Source organism: Phaenicophaeus curvirostris, chromosome 9, assembly GCF_032191515.1.
Source record: "Phaenicophaeus curvirostris isolate KB17595 chromosome 9, BPBGC_Pcur_1.0, whole genome shotgun sequence".
Taxonomy (NCBI): domain Eukaryota; kingdom Metazoa; phylum Chordata; class Aves; order Cuculiformes; family Cuculidae; genus Phaenicophaeus; species Phaenicophaeus curvirostris.
Genome location: NC_091400.1, coordinates 21472355 through 21489187, shown reverse-complemented (window position 1 = coordinate 21489187; position 16833 = coordinate 21472355). Strand labels below are relative to the sequence as shown.

At 38.4% G+C, this 16833-nt stretch overlaps 1 protein-coding gene across 1 annotated transcript in view; it reads right to left on the bottom strand.

Moving 5' to 3' along the window:
- The window catches only part of LRMDA (leucine rich melanocyte differentiation associated), a 607298-nt gene that overhangs the window by 269371 nt on the left and 321094 nt on the right, over window positions 1-16833 (bottom strand). Inside the window, exon 3 of the mRNA XM_069863479.1 lies at window positions 1216-1342. Coding sequence (XP_069719580.1) covers window positions 1216-1342 — 127 coding nt within the window. The remainder of the gene's footprint in view (window positions 1-1215; window positions 1343-16833) is intronic.

Below are 16833 nucleotides of genomic sequence, written 5' to 3'. Positions count from 1 at the left end.
TAACCAGAAATCTGGCCAAAAACCTCATGCAGTAATGACGGTTACTACTCAAGGGAGGCTCTTGGCATATCTCCAGGGCCCCAAGAACAAAAGTAACTCTGCTGATTTTTATTTATTTATAGACTCAAAAATAATTGCAGAAATCATAGAATATGCAGTTATTTTTATTCTCCTCAGTAGGAGGATTTTGCTTTAGTAGGAGGTAAATTGCTCTCTGTTTACACTGTCTGTAACAAAAGCCTGTAGTTGAGCAGCTTCGTCCTCCTGCCACAATCACAAGGAGAAGGCTTTCCTGCTCTGTGCTTTGCAGGCTTCAGTTGGCCTTCGGGCCGCAATCTAGTCACTCTTCACATTTGTAAAACCACAGATTATGCATCTTCAAGCCTCCAGAAGGGTGAAAATTATTTCATAATCAAGTCTGTGCCTCGCCCCTGCAGATAATTAGTTTTTAAAGACTACTCTCTGTAAGCCTACAGACTAGGGGCTCTGATTCAGCAGTGCACCCAGGCAAACTCTAAAATATTTATTTAATAATATTTGTTTATTATGAATAAACTGAAACAGGCACTAATTTGGGCATACAGAGAAGTGCCTAACTGGTTATGAATGAACTTAACTACACATCTAAATATTTTCATGTATTAAGACCTTGATTTGTGCAGCATTTTATATGAATTTTTATAGCTGGAACACAGAACACAATAAGTTGCTTTTACAGCTGCTGCTGCATGGCATGTACTAAATTTTGCCTATTTCCAACTTCATTAAAACAGGGAAAGGCATTACATTTCTTGGGGTTTTTTTTATTATTATTATTTTATTTTACTTTAATGTTTTCAGAGCTATGTAAAGCATAAAAACTACACAGCGTTTCACTGCGCCTTCTATTCCACTAGAGGTCAGCCTGCAACAGAACCCCAAGCAAACCCAGGCACTGCTGCACACTGGTAGCACTGACATTATTTTCTTTCTCTATTTTATCTATTAGAAAGATTTCTTCAGAGCCATAACTTAGATCTCTCACTAAAATGGAGCAACAGGAAGATATAATGGTGCATTTCATTTATGAATGACCTATAATAAATTACTATGAAGTATTCCAGGTGCCAAACGAGAGAATGCTTTGTCTGCACACAAACTATATTTCACATACTTTAATTTGGCTAACACATAAAACTCATTTGACATTTTTCAGGTATTTCTTTGAAAGGATATTTGGTTCTTGTTGAGTGTTAAGGTATGGAGGTGGGGTAACCTGGGTAACAGAAGGTCATTTCCGAGTAGATTGTTGTCCAAGATCAGCTCTTCCAAGTAAGTGAATGTTTTCAGTCCTTCTAGTGACCTGCAAACGACAAAGGCAACAGGAAAAATGATACTCCACTAAATCAGGGAGGCCATTATGAGCTGAAATAAATATTTTAACCTTCCCTTTCAGGAGTGGGAATAGTTTTGGTTTGGGGCCTGTCAGAAGAGTGAATGACAAGCATTAGTGGCAAGGAGAGTGCTGGCACTGCAACACATCCCTCACATGCTGGCAGGATGAAAGATGGGGGTCACTTAGTGAGTAGCCAGGATCCAAAACAAAAGGCTTCAGATATGGGGCCTGCAGGATGAATTTGTCAATGTCTTGTGCCTTCAGGCACCCAGCCTCGCCTGACCCTAACCTCCATTCCCAAGATAAATAACTCTGTCACAGTTCACCTTCATTCCCTGGACACAAATTTAAGTTGTCATCCATCATTTCTGCCAAGAAATATCATACCCCGCTAACAATAATAAATACAACTTCAAGTATCATTTCTTAGCAGTTACCTTACATGCAATAATAGGAAATGGAGAAGGGTTGGGGGTTTTTTTGTTCCTTTTTATTAACCACTTATTTTGCCTCTTGAGTCCCCACAAACAAAATAAAACACTCTCTACAAAACAAAATGCAGAATTACTCCAGACAGGAAAGGCATTCGCTTTCTTTTCAGAACTTACTGTCCTAATGTCAAGCCACAGGTCAGACTGCAGAGAGCAGCTTTAAAAGGGAGCATTTCACAACATGGAAGTGTAGCTGATGGCTTGTAAACAAACAAGATTCTGGAGGTATCCATCCCTCTGATAGAAAAGTACAGGGGAAAAAAAACCTAAAAGGAACACTTTGCTCCCTTGTTAAGGCATTTATTCCAAACTTGAATCTTAACGCTTGCACATTCCAACGGAAAAAAAAAAAAGAAACCCACACATTAATCAACTAAGACACATGGTATATGGAGCATACGCACAGACATGCATTCACAGCTCATTCACCTACCAGACACCTTAAGGTATGCTGAGATTGCATGACTTGACAGCTGATCTACTATGCCTACCAGTGGGAAGATCATCACTGTATCTCCTGGCTGTTTTATAAAATGTGATGAATAAGGGAGATACAGTCTATGCTATTTATTCAGTTTCCAACGACATTTATACTGAGGGGATTTCCTCACCCTCCCCTCAGTTTTTGGCAAAGATCAAAATACAGCCAAGGCCCCTGTTAGAGAGCTCTACAGGAGCAAAGCACAAATATTATTAGAAAGTGCATGGGTTTCAACTTAGACAATTTAACATTCATACGTCCAACAAAAACAAGATACTGCTTTTGTAGATACAACTTACTGATCACTTATAAATCACCATCAAAGGGTTCAAAGAACCAAATTAAATCAAGTCCATGACCTTTACACTGGGTACTGTACAAATACTCCAGTAACATTTGCACATCACTGAAAAAGGGTATTTCAGTGCAAGGACTCCAAAACCTCCAAAACGAGTCTTTGACTTGGCATTCTGAAAGGGAGGTACAACTACTACTAATGCCATTTCGGTGAAGAAAATTCGCCATGCCTACACCCTACGGAATGCCTCTATTGTTGCACTGCGTTGAGAATACCATTTCTCAAGCCGAAAGAACAAAGGCCTCAGCTATAAACATCATACCGAAACAATCACAGTAACATTCACAGTTCTTGCACTTGTGGAAAGACTTGATTCAGGCTAGTAAGCTGTCATGAGCTGCATTAAACTGCCTGTTTCAAATGGTTGCAACAAACTTGGTTTTGCCAAAGTCAAGATCAAAAGAGCGGCCAGCTAACTTTTGAGACAGTGCTTTCCCCCCAAGAAGCTTTTAAAGGAAAAATAACCGAGTAGAAGTAGCAGTGAGTTTATCAAGCTGTTATGAGTTTTCATTTCAGTTTATTTGACAAACCTAGTTTAGTAAATTCCCCTTAAATACTCTTAATTATATAAATAGTGGATTATTTCCAAACCTCACATTTCAATGCAAGACTGGGACTTGCCAAAGGAGTTCAGAGCAGGCCACCTCCTTGTCAACACCACAGAGCCTTATGGGATGTTAATGGGTCCTTTGTGAAAAAAAAAAACATTGCTGGGGCTCTGGTCAGTGTCAGCAGCAAAATACACATTGTTCCTGAGTTATGTTATGCAAATACAATACTCTTATCATGAGAATCAGCAAATGGTTGGCAACTGGCAAGGAGAAGAAAGCACATATCCAAAACTGCTGCAGGGGAGGCATAAAACAAAATGACAAGCCATGAAGTGGGACAAAAGGCCCTGAAACACTAGAGGGAGTTGCCTATTGAAACAGCCTTTCTTTCGCAAGCCTAGGCTGAACACAAGTGTACTAGTTTCAGAGATAGGCAGGGAAAACTGTGAGCAAATCTCCTTACACCTGTCTGGTTTTGATAATTTTTGCCATGTAATGTTATTAGCTGCTCAGTTAAAAAGGAGCCATGTTACACAGGGGGTTGCTTATTAATTGTTGTTTTCATGTCATCAGAGCAGCGTGCACTTGGTGATTTAACCACCTAAATTCAGAGCCCGGGCAGATGGGAGGGGCTGCCACAGTGCAGAGAGAGGGAGGAGCCATTAACATAAATTTACATCCATATGTTATTTTGCTAACCACAGATTTTTTTTTTCACGTTAGACAAAAGAAAAACCTAGCACCAAAACAAAATTGGTAAGAGAGTTGGTAAGGAAACAAAAGAGGAAAAAAATGTGTTTGCAATCATTCTGCGATCCTACCTAATAAATTCAAGGCAACAATTTCTACCATCATGATACATAAGCAATATTGCCCAGCAGTTGTACTCCACCATTTAAAAGTTAAGTACAATCCACACTACAGCTTTCACGAGAAAACTTCGGCAAGTCCCATAACTTCTTTGCCTCAGTTTCCCACCTGCAGATGGGGCATAAGTAAGGACTGCAATCATGAATTCGTGTGTGTGTATATATACACACTATATATGGAGGGCAGGGCATCTCTACATACAGAAAGCTTTTTAGAGAGGCTGAGATAGAAACCAGTACCAAATATTTCAGTTTTAACTTTTAGTGAGGGTGAGATAGTTGTAATAATGTACTCCAAGTACTTCTTAATGAGCCTGTTACAAAACAGAAGAAGACTAGGTGTATATATGCAGCATAGCAAGAGGCACACAAACACCCTAAAACAGGTGGGTATAGAAAGAGGGAAATCCCCCAAGAAAGACAACTGGTCTAAAATTAAACCTGCACTGTTTTCTCATAGCACACAGCAAAAAAACTGTCTCCCTCTGTTCGTGTATTAACACAAAGGTACAACCTCACCACCACAATCCAGCCAGCGCTGGAGGGACAGTGGCAAGCAGTTGTTTCCCATAGCTTCAAAGGGCTAATAAACATCACTAAGGTGTCTTGCAGGTTGCTTTCCCCTGCTGGAATGACTTGAAAGCTGCCCATTATCTCACCCACAGGTACCATCTTAGTTACCTCATGGCAGGGCTCACACTCTGCTCCCAGAGGAGGCCAAGAGCTGCCAAGAGATTTCCACTGCAATTTCCTAAGTCACATCAAACCGACAAAACATCACAACGTATTCAGCACCGCCTCATTCAAACAGAAAAAACTTTAAGTTTCCACTGTAATTAACCCTATCCTCGTTAAGATAATTATGATCAAGCTCCCTGTCACAGCTAATATCCCAGCATCATTGCCTATGGCTCACGCTTTGCCCTCATTAGCTTACAAAAACACTGCGCTAACCAGGAAACCGACTCCCTCTGCAAAGTGACTTAAGATGTTCTGTAAGCAGACAGTAAATAATCCTTTGGAATACAAAGGTCTCAGAAATGTCATTTTATCCAAGTCTTTTGGCTAATCAGTATGATTTCTTCCAGCTTTCTTGTCCATAATTCATTCATGGTTTGTAATGAAGTTTTAATCATAAAGGAATGTCAGGGCAGGGATTTTTTTTTCCTCTATGTGTATGCATGGCAATTGTCAACTACACTATTTCATACAGTTCCTCTGGCCTGACAGGGATTTAGTTACAGTGAACCAAATGAGCAGCTCTTCATTCTGGCAATAAGTAACCAATAAAATGCAAGATTTGATAAATGAAAAAAAAGCACAAGCCTCTCCAGTAACAGACAAACCTTGGTGCTCTACAGTTATCCTTGTCTGGAAGAACAATCTGTTCAGAAGTATATGCTGAAAAAGTGTGTTCCTTATACTTCAGCCTACCCCTCCATTAATAAGACAGCTGCTTCATATCTAACGGCTTTTTTTTTCCTCCTCTTTAACAGGAAAAGAGAGGGTAGTTAACAATATGTAAATGAGAGAGTTTGGCTTTTGCCTTGGAATTGATTTGCACTCTGTTGACAAGAGATCACCATTACCAGAAGTTAAAGACAAAGCTGATACGAAACAAGAGCTTTTTAAAATTTCTTTCTTCTTGCCTTTTATGTTTTAACAGATTACAAGAGAATCAAGAGAGAATCCTAGTATTAGATAATGTCAGTATTTAAGAACGAGAAACGTAACATCTATTTCCCCGGCACCTGCCAGCTAAGGAGCACAAAGCATTTTTTAAAAAGCATTAACGAATTACTCCTCAAAAACCTGCTGAGCCTAAAATTCTATTTTGTAGTAAAGCAGAGAGAGAGGTTAAGTGACTAACGAAAGGTGACCTCCAGCAATTTTCTATGAGACAAGAAATAAAACCCAGAGCTCCTGACATCTAGTCCTTTGACTTAACCTTCACCGGAACAAAACAAAAAGCAATAAATAAATGCTGCATCGATAAAAATGTAAGACAGTCACATGTTTAAGTTTAGATTTTGCACAATTTCCTGGGAATACAAGGCTTAATTTCAGGTTTACTTGCTTTGATTCCCCTTCAATTTTAAATTCCATTTAATCTGGAATACAGCATACAAATCAGGGGAAAAAATCCAAGCCATTTCCGACTCTGTATGATGGTGGAAGAGATTCAGAGAATCTTCTGGGCAAAGTCCCTTAGGCTGAGATCTTGGACAGGATTCTACTCTCACATCTGCTTTAGGGGGTTCTGCTCTAAACACATCTCTTACCTGTGAGTACAGAGATATAAGTAACCTATTTTAAAGAAAACAGTGTGGCTAGAATTTAGTTCAAATTCTGGAAAAAAAACCCACTACTCTCACTATTCTAATCACAAAAATACTGCAAATAGAAGGTTTATGTTTTTCCTGCACACAGGGATAGTAATAGCAGATAAACTACAAGTATCAAAAAATGATTTTTCTGCATCATAATACATCCAAAGAGAAGACAGAATGGAGTATGTAATGGCCAGTTCTGTCAACTTTTGGACCAAAAAAGTGCCCAAATGTAAGTAAAGAACCAAAATTTCTAGTGTGGCCCAGGCCTCAAGTACAGACCAGACAAGTCATGAAACTGGAATCATGAAACTGTGTTCAATGGAGAACAAGCTTACCCATGTTTCCAAACCATGAAATGTTTTATTTGGTCTCACACCAGAGAAAATGGTAGTATTTCATAGGCTATCGAGAGGTAGCATTTCACGTCACTTCCAGTCAGCCTCTTTCAAGTTTTCTGTTACTAAACAGAAAATATCTGGATGCAGCTCTTCAAATAAAACTTAAGACAAACCTGTGAATATGGTCAGCAACAGAAAAAGAAAAAAAGAAAGAAAGAAAATAATGACCAGAGTCATTAAATATCTGTAAAGAAAAGATCTCTGTAAGAAAAGTTTAAACCTGTGTTATGAACTGGATCTACAATTAGTTTTCATATAAAGATCATACTTACTTTTCAGGCACACAATACCATGAATATCCATTCCCTTCCCTTTCCTTATACAGCAAAAGCAAAAGAATATGTGGGTACCTTATTACCAAAGAAATTGGAATGAAAATAATCATAACCTAGAGCTATATAAGAATATTTAAATGTTGAAGATTCATGAAAACTCAGACTCTTCTGTTTTTTATAGTATTCATCTGAGTCTTACACAGCACTTTCCACTGCTTAAAAAAAAAGGCCAAACTACTCAACCCCTCCAAGCCACCAGCCACCCACAAACCTCAAAGAAAACACAAACAGAAGTCAAGTCAATAAATAGATAGACAAAAAGAGATAAGAGGCCTTGTGCATTCTAAATGTGAAGTTCACAATATTTCAAAATCTTTCCTACCAATTATAAAACAGAAAGGCAGAATTTTCTGAGGAAGAAAGTAACAGCTTCTCAAATGATGGGATTATCTGAGAAGTGCCAGTGCAGATTTATCTCATCTGTCCATAGAAGCCCAGTTACTCAGAATTCCTTAAAACCAGTATCAAAAGATGGGCACTTCCAGAGGGTGAATCAGACCTTCAGGTGAGACTCCATGAAGTCCAAACATTTGGGAGGGATAAGCACAGCCAAGGGATAAGTCTTGCAATGAAATCATGAGAAGAAATTGCAACATTAAGGTAATATCAACTGCTACAGCTGTGCTCCATACAAGTGGATTATCTACCTCGGGAAATAAACTGCAAATCCCAGTTACAGTTTTCAGTAGCTCACTAAAACATACTGGAGTCAACCACTGTGTTGTTTAACCACCATTCTTCTTCTATCAAGACTCTACGTAATTTTTTTTTTCCTGGCCCAACTCCACCATGAAGCAACCAGAGAGACTGGGGTGGGAGTCAACTTGGTTTCTAACGAACCACTTAAAGTCTCAGATTTCATTCTGAGCTCATTTTCTGCTCTGCTCAAGAGGATATCCCATCAATACAGCTCAAGCTTTATCCTTTGTGCTAGGCTTCTTTTTTGCTGGAGTTTTTCTATTACATCTTTAGGATTAAACATGCCAAGATTTTATACGATATTACTGTCACAATTTTGTGTAGATTTAAGTAAAATGACAATCCATGTAATTCTATAGCCAGTGGCAAGGCAGTTTGCACATAAACCATATAGAATAGTTTAAAATGGATCAGAAAATGAGCTCTTAGTCATCTAATGATCGAACAAGTATCATAAAACAAAATATAGTTTGCAAAACACAGCTAAAAATTACCAAGCTGAGAGAAGTGACTATATGCCTTCATATTCTATCAAAGGATATTCTGGAAGAACCACCCACAGTTCAACAGATGCATTGGTTCAAAAATGTTCCTAAGAATGGACTCGAGTATCCTTCCGCTAAATCTCTTGAAAGCATTCAACAAAGAATAACAAGGTTAGAGGAGTTAAGAGAAGAACTTGGATGCAAGTGTCGCTTCATTTGCCCTTTCCCCTGATCTTAACACAGAACTCAGTCTTAATAAAACAAATGGCATTTTATAAAAAAGCAAATACTGCCATTTCCTAAACTTGAAAGAATTCAGGACAGTATTACTGATTAGAAACAGAAAAAGAACAAGCTGGGGGTTACAAAACATAAACCTACCTGGGCTTGTTTTAAAAAGGAAAATAAAAAGAAAAAACATAAAACACTATAACGTATTTAGTCTTGAAAAGCGCCTCTCAGCTCCATGTACCAAGTTGAAAACCTATTTATAAACTCTCCAAAAAACAGTATTATAATAGAAATATGAGCAAATTCAAGTGCAAAGGCAGCGCCACCATGAAAGCTTTACTGTATCTTGGATCAATCTGTCACTCTGCCATTCAGATCACAACCTGGCCCCTCCCATTTTTGCACAGAGAAGGGGGGAGGAACAAGCGTGGAGAGAGAGTAGAAAAAAGCCCATTTCAACTAGTAGAGTTCAGCAAGAAGGGGGAAAAGAAAAGCAATTTTTCTCCCATCTTCCCCAACAACCAAGGCTGAGGATTGACAAGCAAATTGACGCACTGCTCAGAGGGCAAAAGATAAATGTTTGATGAATTGGCCATTGCTGGAGGAGTGATGGGCTTCATATGTGCATAATGGACTAGCTGCCGTTCAATTCAGATTGCCTGCCAAGATAAGAAACCATAATGAATGGACCAAGCACAACCTGTGCCATAAGAAAGTATAATCTGGCTAGTTTTAATAAACTTAATAAAAAACATGAAACAGAGAGAAGCAAGGGGACTGGCCTTTGTGACCAGCTCTAAGAGGTGAGAACAACTAATAGACTGCTCAAGCATGACAGCAGGGAATTGTTAACGGACAGAACATCAAATCACTCAATGTTAAAAAATATCTTTAGAACAACTTAAAATAATGGGGATCTACATATGTATGTACTACAGGCACTGCAGTACCTGTTACACAGCATATAACTGCTATTTATTTATTATTTTCTACCCTGCTTTGTCTCCCTAACCTCCTTTACCCACTTTATATGGTATCTTAGTCTGTACTCAGATCCACCAATAACTCATTAGAACCAAATAAACCCTCTAATTGTAACCCAGCAGAACTCAGGCTCAGGCTCCAAATCAATGGTTTTGGCTGCACAACTATGATAACATTCACTCCCAGTGGAGAAATACCTTTCACCATCAGAACTGGTCACATTTGGTGTAATTTCATTTGCTTTTGCAAGCTTTGCTTCTACCAAATGTGAGAAATTTGCCAGTACAGTTATAGCAAAAGAAAACAGAAAGCTTTCTAGTACAGACAAGATTAAGATGACAGCAATGGTCCTTTTGGTCTGGGATGGATACCGTTCCCATCTGGACCCATAACGTCCATAAAATTCTGACCTTTCGCAGCACCAACTAGCACTATGAAAAGGCTTTAAAAATAAACCAAAACTCTTACAACATTTTACTATATATGGGTATATAAAAGTATAAAGTCTGATAATTGCCACCATGTTCACAGTGAGTACCACACACACAGGACCATTTGGGCTCTTCCTCTCTCATTATTTAGCCACGGGAATAACAATGGCTTACTTTCTGCAGCTCACCAGACATTGAGACCTGGATCTGAGATGGAAAGTGCTAAAGGAGTCAACAAGAGAAAAAAAAGCTCTGACTTTTAAAGCAGTAGGATTAGACCAACAATCTTTCTTTATTAAGAATCAAGGGCAAGAAGAACACACCCTTGTATGCGCATATAAGAATACTCGGCCAGGCAGAACCGTTTTTCCCTTTAGGTGAAAGGAAAGAGGGTGGTGCAGAAAGGTCCTTTTGACTGGAAAAACATATTGTACAGAATAACATCATTGCTATCCATGTTTGTTTTCTTTTTTTCACTTTTTTTCCTTTGATGATGAAACATAAATAAGGAAGCATAAAATAGCCTACTTGGGTGAGCATTCCGATTATCACCCCCTTGATGTCACTTATGTAGCCTCTGCCACATTTTAAACAGAAATGATGATATGCAAGACAGATGTCTAGCTTCCAGTATAAATTTTATCCAACTGCAAGAGGAAAGTAACTCATTATCAAGCAGCTCAGAAAGGCTCCCACGACTGAAGAAAATAAAGTTTTACGACAAGAGGGTCTCTCCACTCTCTTTCCTTGTGAGTGAGAAAGTGAGTGCAAGAATAAGACAGAAAGGGAAGGCTCAGGAGTGCTGGGTGAATTATAGACTGCCTCTCAAGATTCACAGCTCTTCGTGGTAGGAGGTTAATATTCTCACATGTCATTAGGTCTGCTGGCTCTACTGATGGCTCATTGAATCAGGCAGCAAATTATTTCCTCATGCTGCAGAGGACACCACACTTCAAAGGGAAGGAGCCAGGGTCAAGACGGCTCTCCAGTTCGATTAATGAGTTGGGATCAGCAGAGGTTGCCTGTAGGTAAGAATGTGACTGAAGCTTTTGACAAAGCTGACTTTTTGAACAGGACTTGACCCAGGCCCCTTATTCCCCTCCCCACCAAATTTTATTTCCAACATTTGCCTCTGACTGACCTGCTCAGGCCTGTTGGGATAGTTTTGACCTCCTCAGTCTTTGTTACCCAACACAGGAGCTGTCTGCCTATATTTGATGTGTTTCTCCCTAAAGGCCACATCAGCTTACCCAGGCTCATCAGAACACTTTACAACTGCACAGCAAAATAAGATAGAGTAGATCCAGTTCAGATTTTTAACTTTCTTATCAAATTTGTTGAGAAGGGGGAAGAAGACGACGATAAGAAAGATATTTCATTTTTTATAATATTAAGAAAGATTTCCAAATGCTGTTAAATGCAGACAAGAAAACCACAAAGATTATTAGAAACATACAACTTGCATATTAAACTGATGGAAAAGCAGAACATATGTGTTCCTGCTTACATGCATTTGCTGACTAAGAATTTTCCCAGCAAATAAAGCATTATAGAGAATATTCCTCTCTAAAGTTATTTTTATTACCATGGTTGCAAGAGATTAAAGACAATTAAAACTTAATGGCCACGGTATTCATCTCTAAATACTCAATGGTATCCTCAGTTTGATGTCTCCAAAATATTTTAATATATATTTAATAAAGTACCAAAGTGAGATCTACTGTATTAATGTTTTTTGATGAGATCTATTTAAACTGCACACTTTTTCAAACAAACATGAGCAACTGAACCAACATGTAAGCCACTGTTGGTAAGCTTCCAAAAATCACTTTCATTATTGAAATGAGAATTTTGCCAAATACATCAACTAAATTGTTCACGCAAGATTCCACGTTTGTTGTATATTGAAAAATTTTGTTTGAGAATATTTTACACTCCTATGTTTCCAGATCAAGGAGCTAGGTTTTCCTTCAGTATGTATTTTAATCTCTGTACAACTCTTAACATCTTCTTCCCAAACATTTTACCCATCAGCATCCTTCATGCTCAAGCACTTGTTCAGTAGTGGAAAGGTATGGTTGGAGTCAATGACCTCAAAGGTCTTTTCCAACCAAGGGATTCTATACTAAATTCACAAGAGACTTTAAAAAAAAAAAAGTTTAAGTAAAATATCAGTTCAGACACATAAGAATGGCAAAATGTGACTGTTCAAGTTGTGCAGGTTTAAGCTGTAAGTTAGCACAGGTGCCTGAATTGGGAAGCTAAATGACTAGTTTTAATTTAGAACACTTTCATTTTTTTATGTACTGAGCAAACAACAGTTCTTGTAGATCTTAAAGCAAAACACTAGGATGTTAGTGCTTTAAGGAGATCAGATCACTTTGGTGCCTTAACAGCAATTTAGGAAATTTAAGTTTTCGTACATATCTAAAAACCTTTTAACAATGTCCAAGTACAAGGCAAATTTTCATCTTAACTCTTCAATGTTTCTTTTTATACTCAAGCCATTATTTGTAACAGACTTCCTTACTGTAACTAGCATTTAAGCACCCAAAGCTAGTAAACAGATTATTAGATCTATAAAACTTAGAATAAAAGCATACAAGATCTGCGCACGACAGAGTCAAATAAGAAACCTTTCAAAGTGACTACCTAGCTGCTAAATAGCAAGTCTTCCACATGGGTGTGCTTTACTCTAAAATGCAAGTACACACAAGCAACAGACAACTTCTTTTACTTATGTTTGCAGAATGTCCAATGAATTGTACATACAGAACCTTGCTACACCAGAAAAGCTGTAAAGTGGGGAAAAATTTTTTCATGGGCTTCTTTAAACAAAGTTAGTGTGTTACTGGGTCTGTCATCAGTGTTAACTTTATATGCCATTTCATTTCTTTCTAGAAGCTAGCAGCAGGGCAAGTCCAGCTGGAGTGGGAGATAATTGACCAGTTTGACACCCAACAGGGAGGAAGAAGAAATTGTTGTGTTCAGGGCAAGGAGAAGCCACTTAGTAGACACAAACCAGAGTATCGCCAACAGTTTACAAACATGATAACCAAGGGGTTTGTTTCTGACAGCACTAAATCAGAACTGATGTTAGAACTGAGAAGATGCATTGGAGACACGTAGACCTGAAGCAATACCTGGTAGAATCCATCCCAGGAGTCCTAGAGAAGATTCATTCAGCAAGAGGAAAGGTGACCTGCGAAGTATATGCAAAGACTGAGATTTTGTATTTGTCCTTGTTTCCATTCCTAAATCTGAAAGCTTTCAGCTAAGTCTGACTAAACACAGCTTTGTTTTGCTTTCAGGCATATCTGATGTTTAAGGGAGAGGTAGCACCAATTACCACGGTAGAGCTAGTAGAGGGGTAACAAATCTAAACAAAGACAAAAAGAACAAGAAGTCCTGTACCTAACTCAAGATGAATTAGGCAGCCCAGCTGCAACGAGTGCTGTTTTATACCAACTTGGATATAGTCCATCTGGGGAACTGTTCGGGCAATTATGGAGTTTGGGAAGGAACTTGTAAACTCATAAATCACCCTTGCAAAGAGCAGAAAGCAAGGAAACACCCCGTGACTTTTGGGAATTGTTACCACACACTGCACTCAGTCAAACACTGCTGCATGATAACTTCTCAGGACTAAATGTTTCTACATCTTTGCGTTACTCGGCCTTATGGCAATTCTGCAAAGATTGATGTATGTGAATTCAAATTCAGAGATTAGTATGTGCTTGTATCTTTTTTATTTTTGAGAATACTTTAATCCGTTCATTAAATCTTTTCCGTCAAAATCAGGGGTTTTCACATTTCAGTGAAATTATTGCAAAATGCACTAAAATTGTTTACAATAAAGTTAGCAATAAATGCATGGTCAAAACAACAAAAATTATTAACCTGAACAATAATAATAATAATAGTTGAATAATAGTTTAATTTGGAATTCATTTGTGGTTTCATTTTGGTTATTTTTCCCATTGCTCATATTATGCCAAATAGTGAGTGATATTAACACATTACCTCAGCAATGGAAGTATACAGTATTTAACAGTGAAAAGTATGTGTTCAAAACAAGACTCTCAAATTCAGCCTCTGAAATTACAAAGGCTATCACACTCTGAATAAAAAAATTTCCTATAAATGTACATGGTAGACAACAAATACTTTTCCTCTGAATCATATGTAACTTTAAAAAAAGGGAACATGCATATCACTAAAAAATGCTAAATAGGGTCCTCCTGTCAGTATCGTCCATTTCTATACAGCAAGGATATTTAAAATTGAACCATAGAAAACACTGACAGGGAAAGACAGCAAGTGACAATCTTGTAGTCGAAGAGCATTAACTGAGAGAATCTACAGCAAGTTGATTTGTGTTGCGTTTTTCCCCCCTTTGATTCTCTAAAATTAATTAGATGGTCTAAAATCTGATTGGGAAAGTATAGTCCAGCATAAATCTCACCTTCAAAAGATACTGAGCTGCAGATTTGATAGTCTAGAGATGAGAAAGATGATGATGAAAAATTACCAAAACAGAGATGATATCAGTACACTCTTGGCTTATCACTATGCCCATACATATGTTCTGCACACCACATAGGAATACAAAAGGTCCTAGTATCACATTAGAGTAAAGGCAATATCCTGAGATCTCCTGGAGCCATAGATAACCCTGTAGCACCCTGAGTCCTTCTAAGCCATCTTCAGAGGGTCAGTATGTGATGGAGTGCTCTGACAGGAAAGAACCACCTTGAAAAGCCAAGCTAGTATTATTCCACCTACACCGACCTGGAAAGAGGCACAGGTCTCAGTTCAGTTGTTTTATTACACCAAAGAAAAAGAACACACTATTTTTCAATTGGAAAGGACATACAACGATCATCTAGTGCAAGTGCCTGACCATCCAGGGCTGACCAAAAGTTAAAGCAAATACCTCAAACACAGACAGGCTTAGAGCATCAACCAGTTCAGGCACCAGCCTGTTCCAGTATTTGACCACCCTCTAATATGCTTCCAGTCCAATTCTCCCCTACTACAAAAAGAAAAAAAGCTACTGAGGGACTACAAGACTGCGTTTAGGAGTATAGTAGTTATAAATCAACAGTGGTTTCTACCACGTCAGAATAAAATCAAACTCCTTAAAAATCTGAGGTTGAAGGCTGAATTACCAGCAGCAAAACTAGAAGCTGAGGATGCACTATTATATACCATCAAGTAATTTCTAAGTCATATACACATTAAGCGTATCTTGAATATAAAAACTCAATATAATGTGTAGTTCAAAGTTTGTTTCAAGCTTTTTTTTACTGAATAAACATTGAATAAGAAACTTAAAGGTGTAACCCACAATATAGACCTGATAGTGTTGCCATTGCCTCCAGATTTTTAGGCCAATCACCTATAAAAACAAACGCATGAGTAGCTGCAACACACTGTGCTTGAATCCATGGAGCATAAATAATATAACCTTTTGTACAAGTACAATTAATAAAAACTCAAACCCTACCACTTCACTGAGTACAGACAACGCTGGACTGCGTGAGTTGAACTGTAAACCCATCACTGTCTCAAGATGCATCTACTTCCCTGTTCGACACAACAGCTGGATCTGGCTGTATGGAAGCATTGGAAATTGTTGGATGTAAATTTATCCATTTGAAATCCACATTGCACGGTCACGTGCTGATTCTTTTGTCAGTTGAGGAATTTGATGACAATTAGATTTCTGAAAGGCACATGACCTGCTCAAGCCACAAAAATAAGGACGTAGTTGACCTCATGCGTGATCATGTGAACCTGCAGAGTGTGGAAAGGAAACAAAAGAGTGAAGCATCACAGCAAGCATGCCCATGAACTATTCCTTGCTGATGTAATTCGGCAGTTAGTTTAATACAGAGGGGGGGGAAAAAAAAACAACAACAAAAAGAAAACAAAAAGGAGGAAGGAGGAGAAAAAGGAGAAAAATGAAAAAAAAAAAAACCCAAACTAAACCAAATAAATAAATAAATACATAAAAGTAAGAAGGCTCACTCATGGCATGTCCGGATTTCCCAGTGCCGCCACAGAGGCCACCAGTCACGGCTGCCAACCCCTCCCCGTTTCACCACATCAAAGCACCTTTGCTGCCTCATGGCCTTTTATACAGCCACTTCAGCCACTTAGGGGAAAAAAATTGGCTGAATAAAGGCTTGGGCTTAAAACATTAAAAGAAATAAATTGACAGCATTTTGTCTGGAAAGCTTGTCTTGCCCTTACTGAAGGCTAAAATAAACTTAATTTTTGTTAAAATTAAAACAAAAATTAAATCATCTTATTATGTAATTGGAACTAGGCCTGGGGCGAGAGCAGTAAAGAAGGGATTAAGGCCTCCACCACCTGGGTTGTCATTCTCATGGGCCCCATTACCACCCCCTTATTCGTTTTTATAGCCAACAGATTAAAATGCGAGCGCCGCAATCTTTGATCTTTCACTTGCTGACACAAATCCTTTCAAGCCTCCAACGTTTTCTGCTGAGGTAATTAGTACTAATTAAAAGGTTTCCAACAGCCTTTGCTCTACTTTTTCCCTCCAAAGAAATTGCTTTTACAAGTGCCTTCCATCTTTGAAATGTATGCATCCTTCACTTTCTTCTTTATCTGACTCCCAGAGATCAAGTAGATTAGTGACTCCATTATTCCCCATGACAAAGCCCAACAACAGGTTTTTACTATCTCCCTGACCTGTTGAGGTGCAGGGTTTATATTCAGAAACAAGTGCCTCTGCTTGTATTAAAAGACAGTCCAATTATGCACTAACAGACACAATGTGG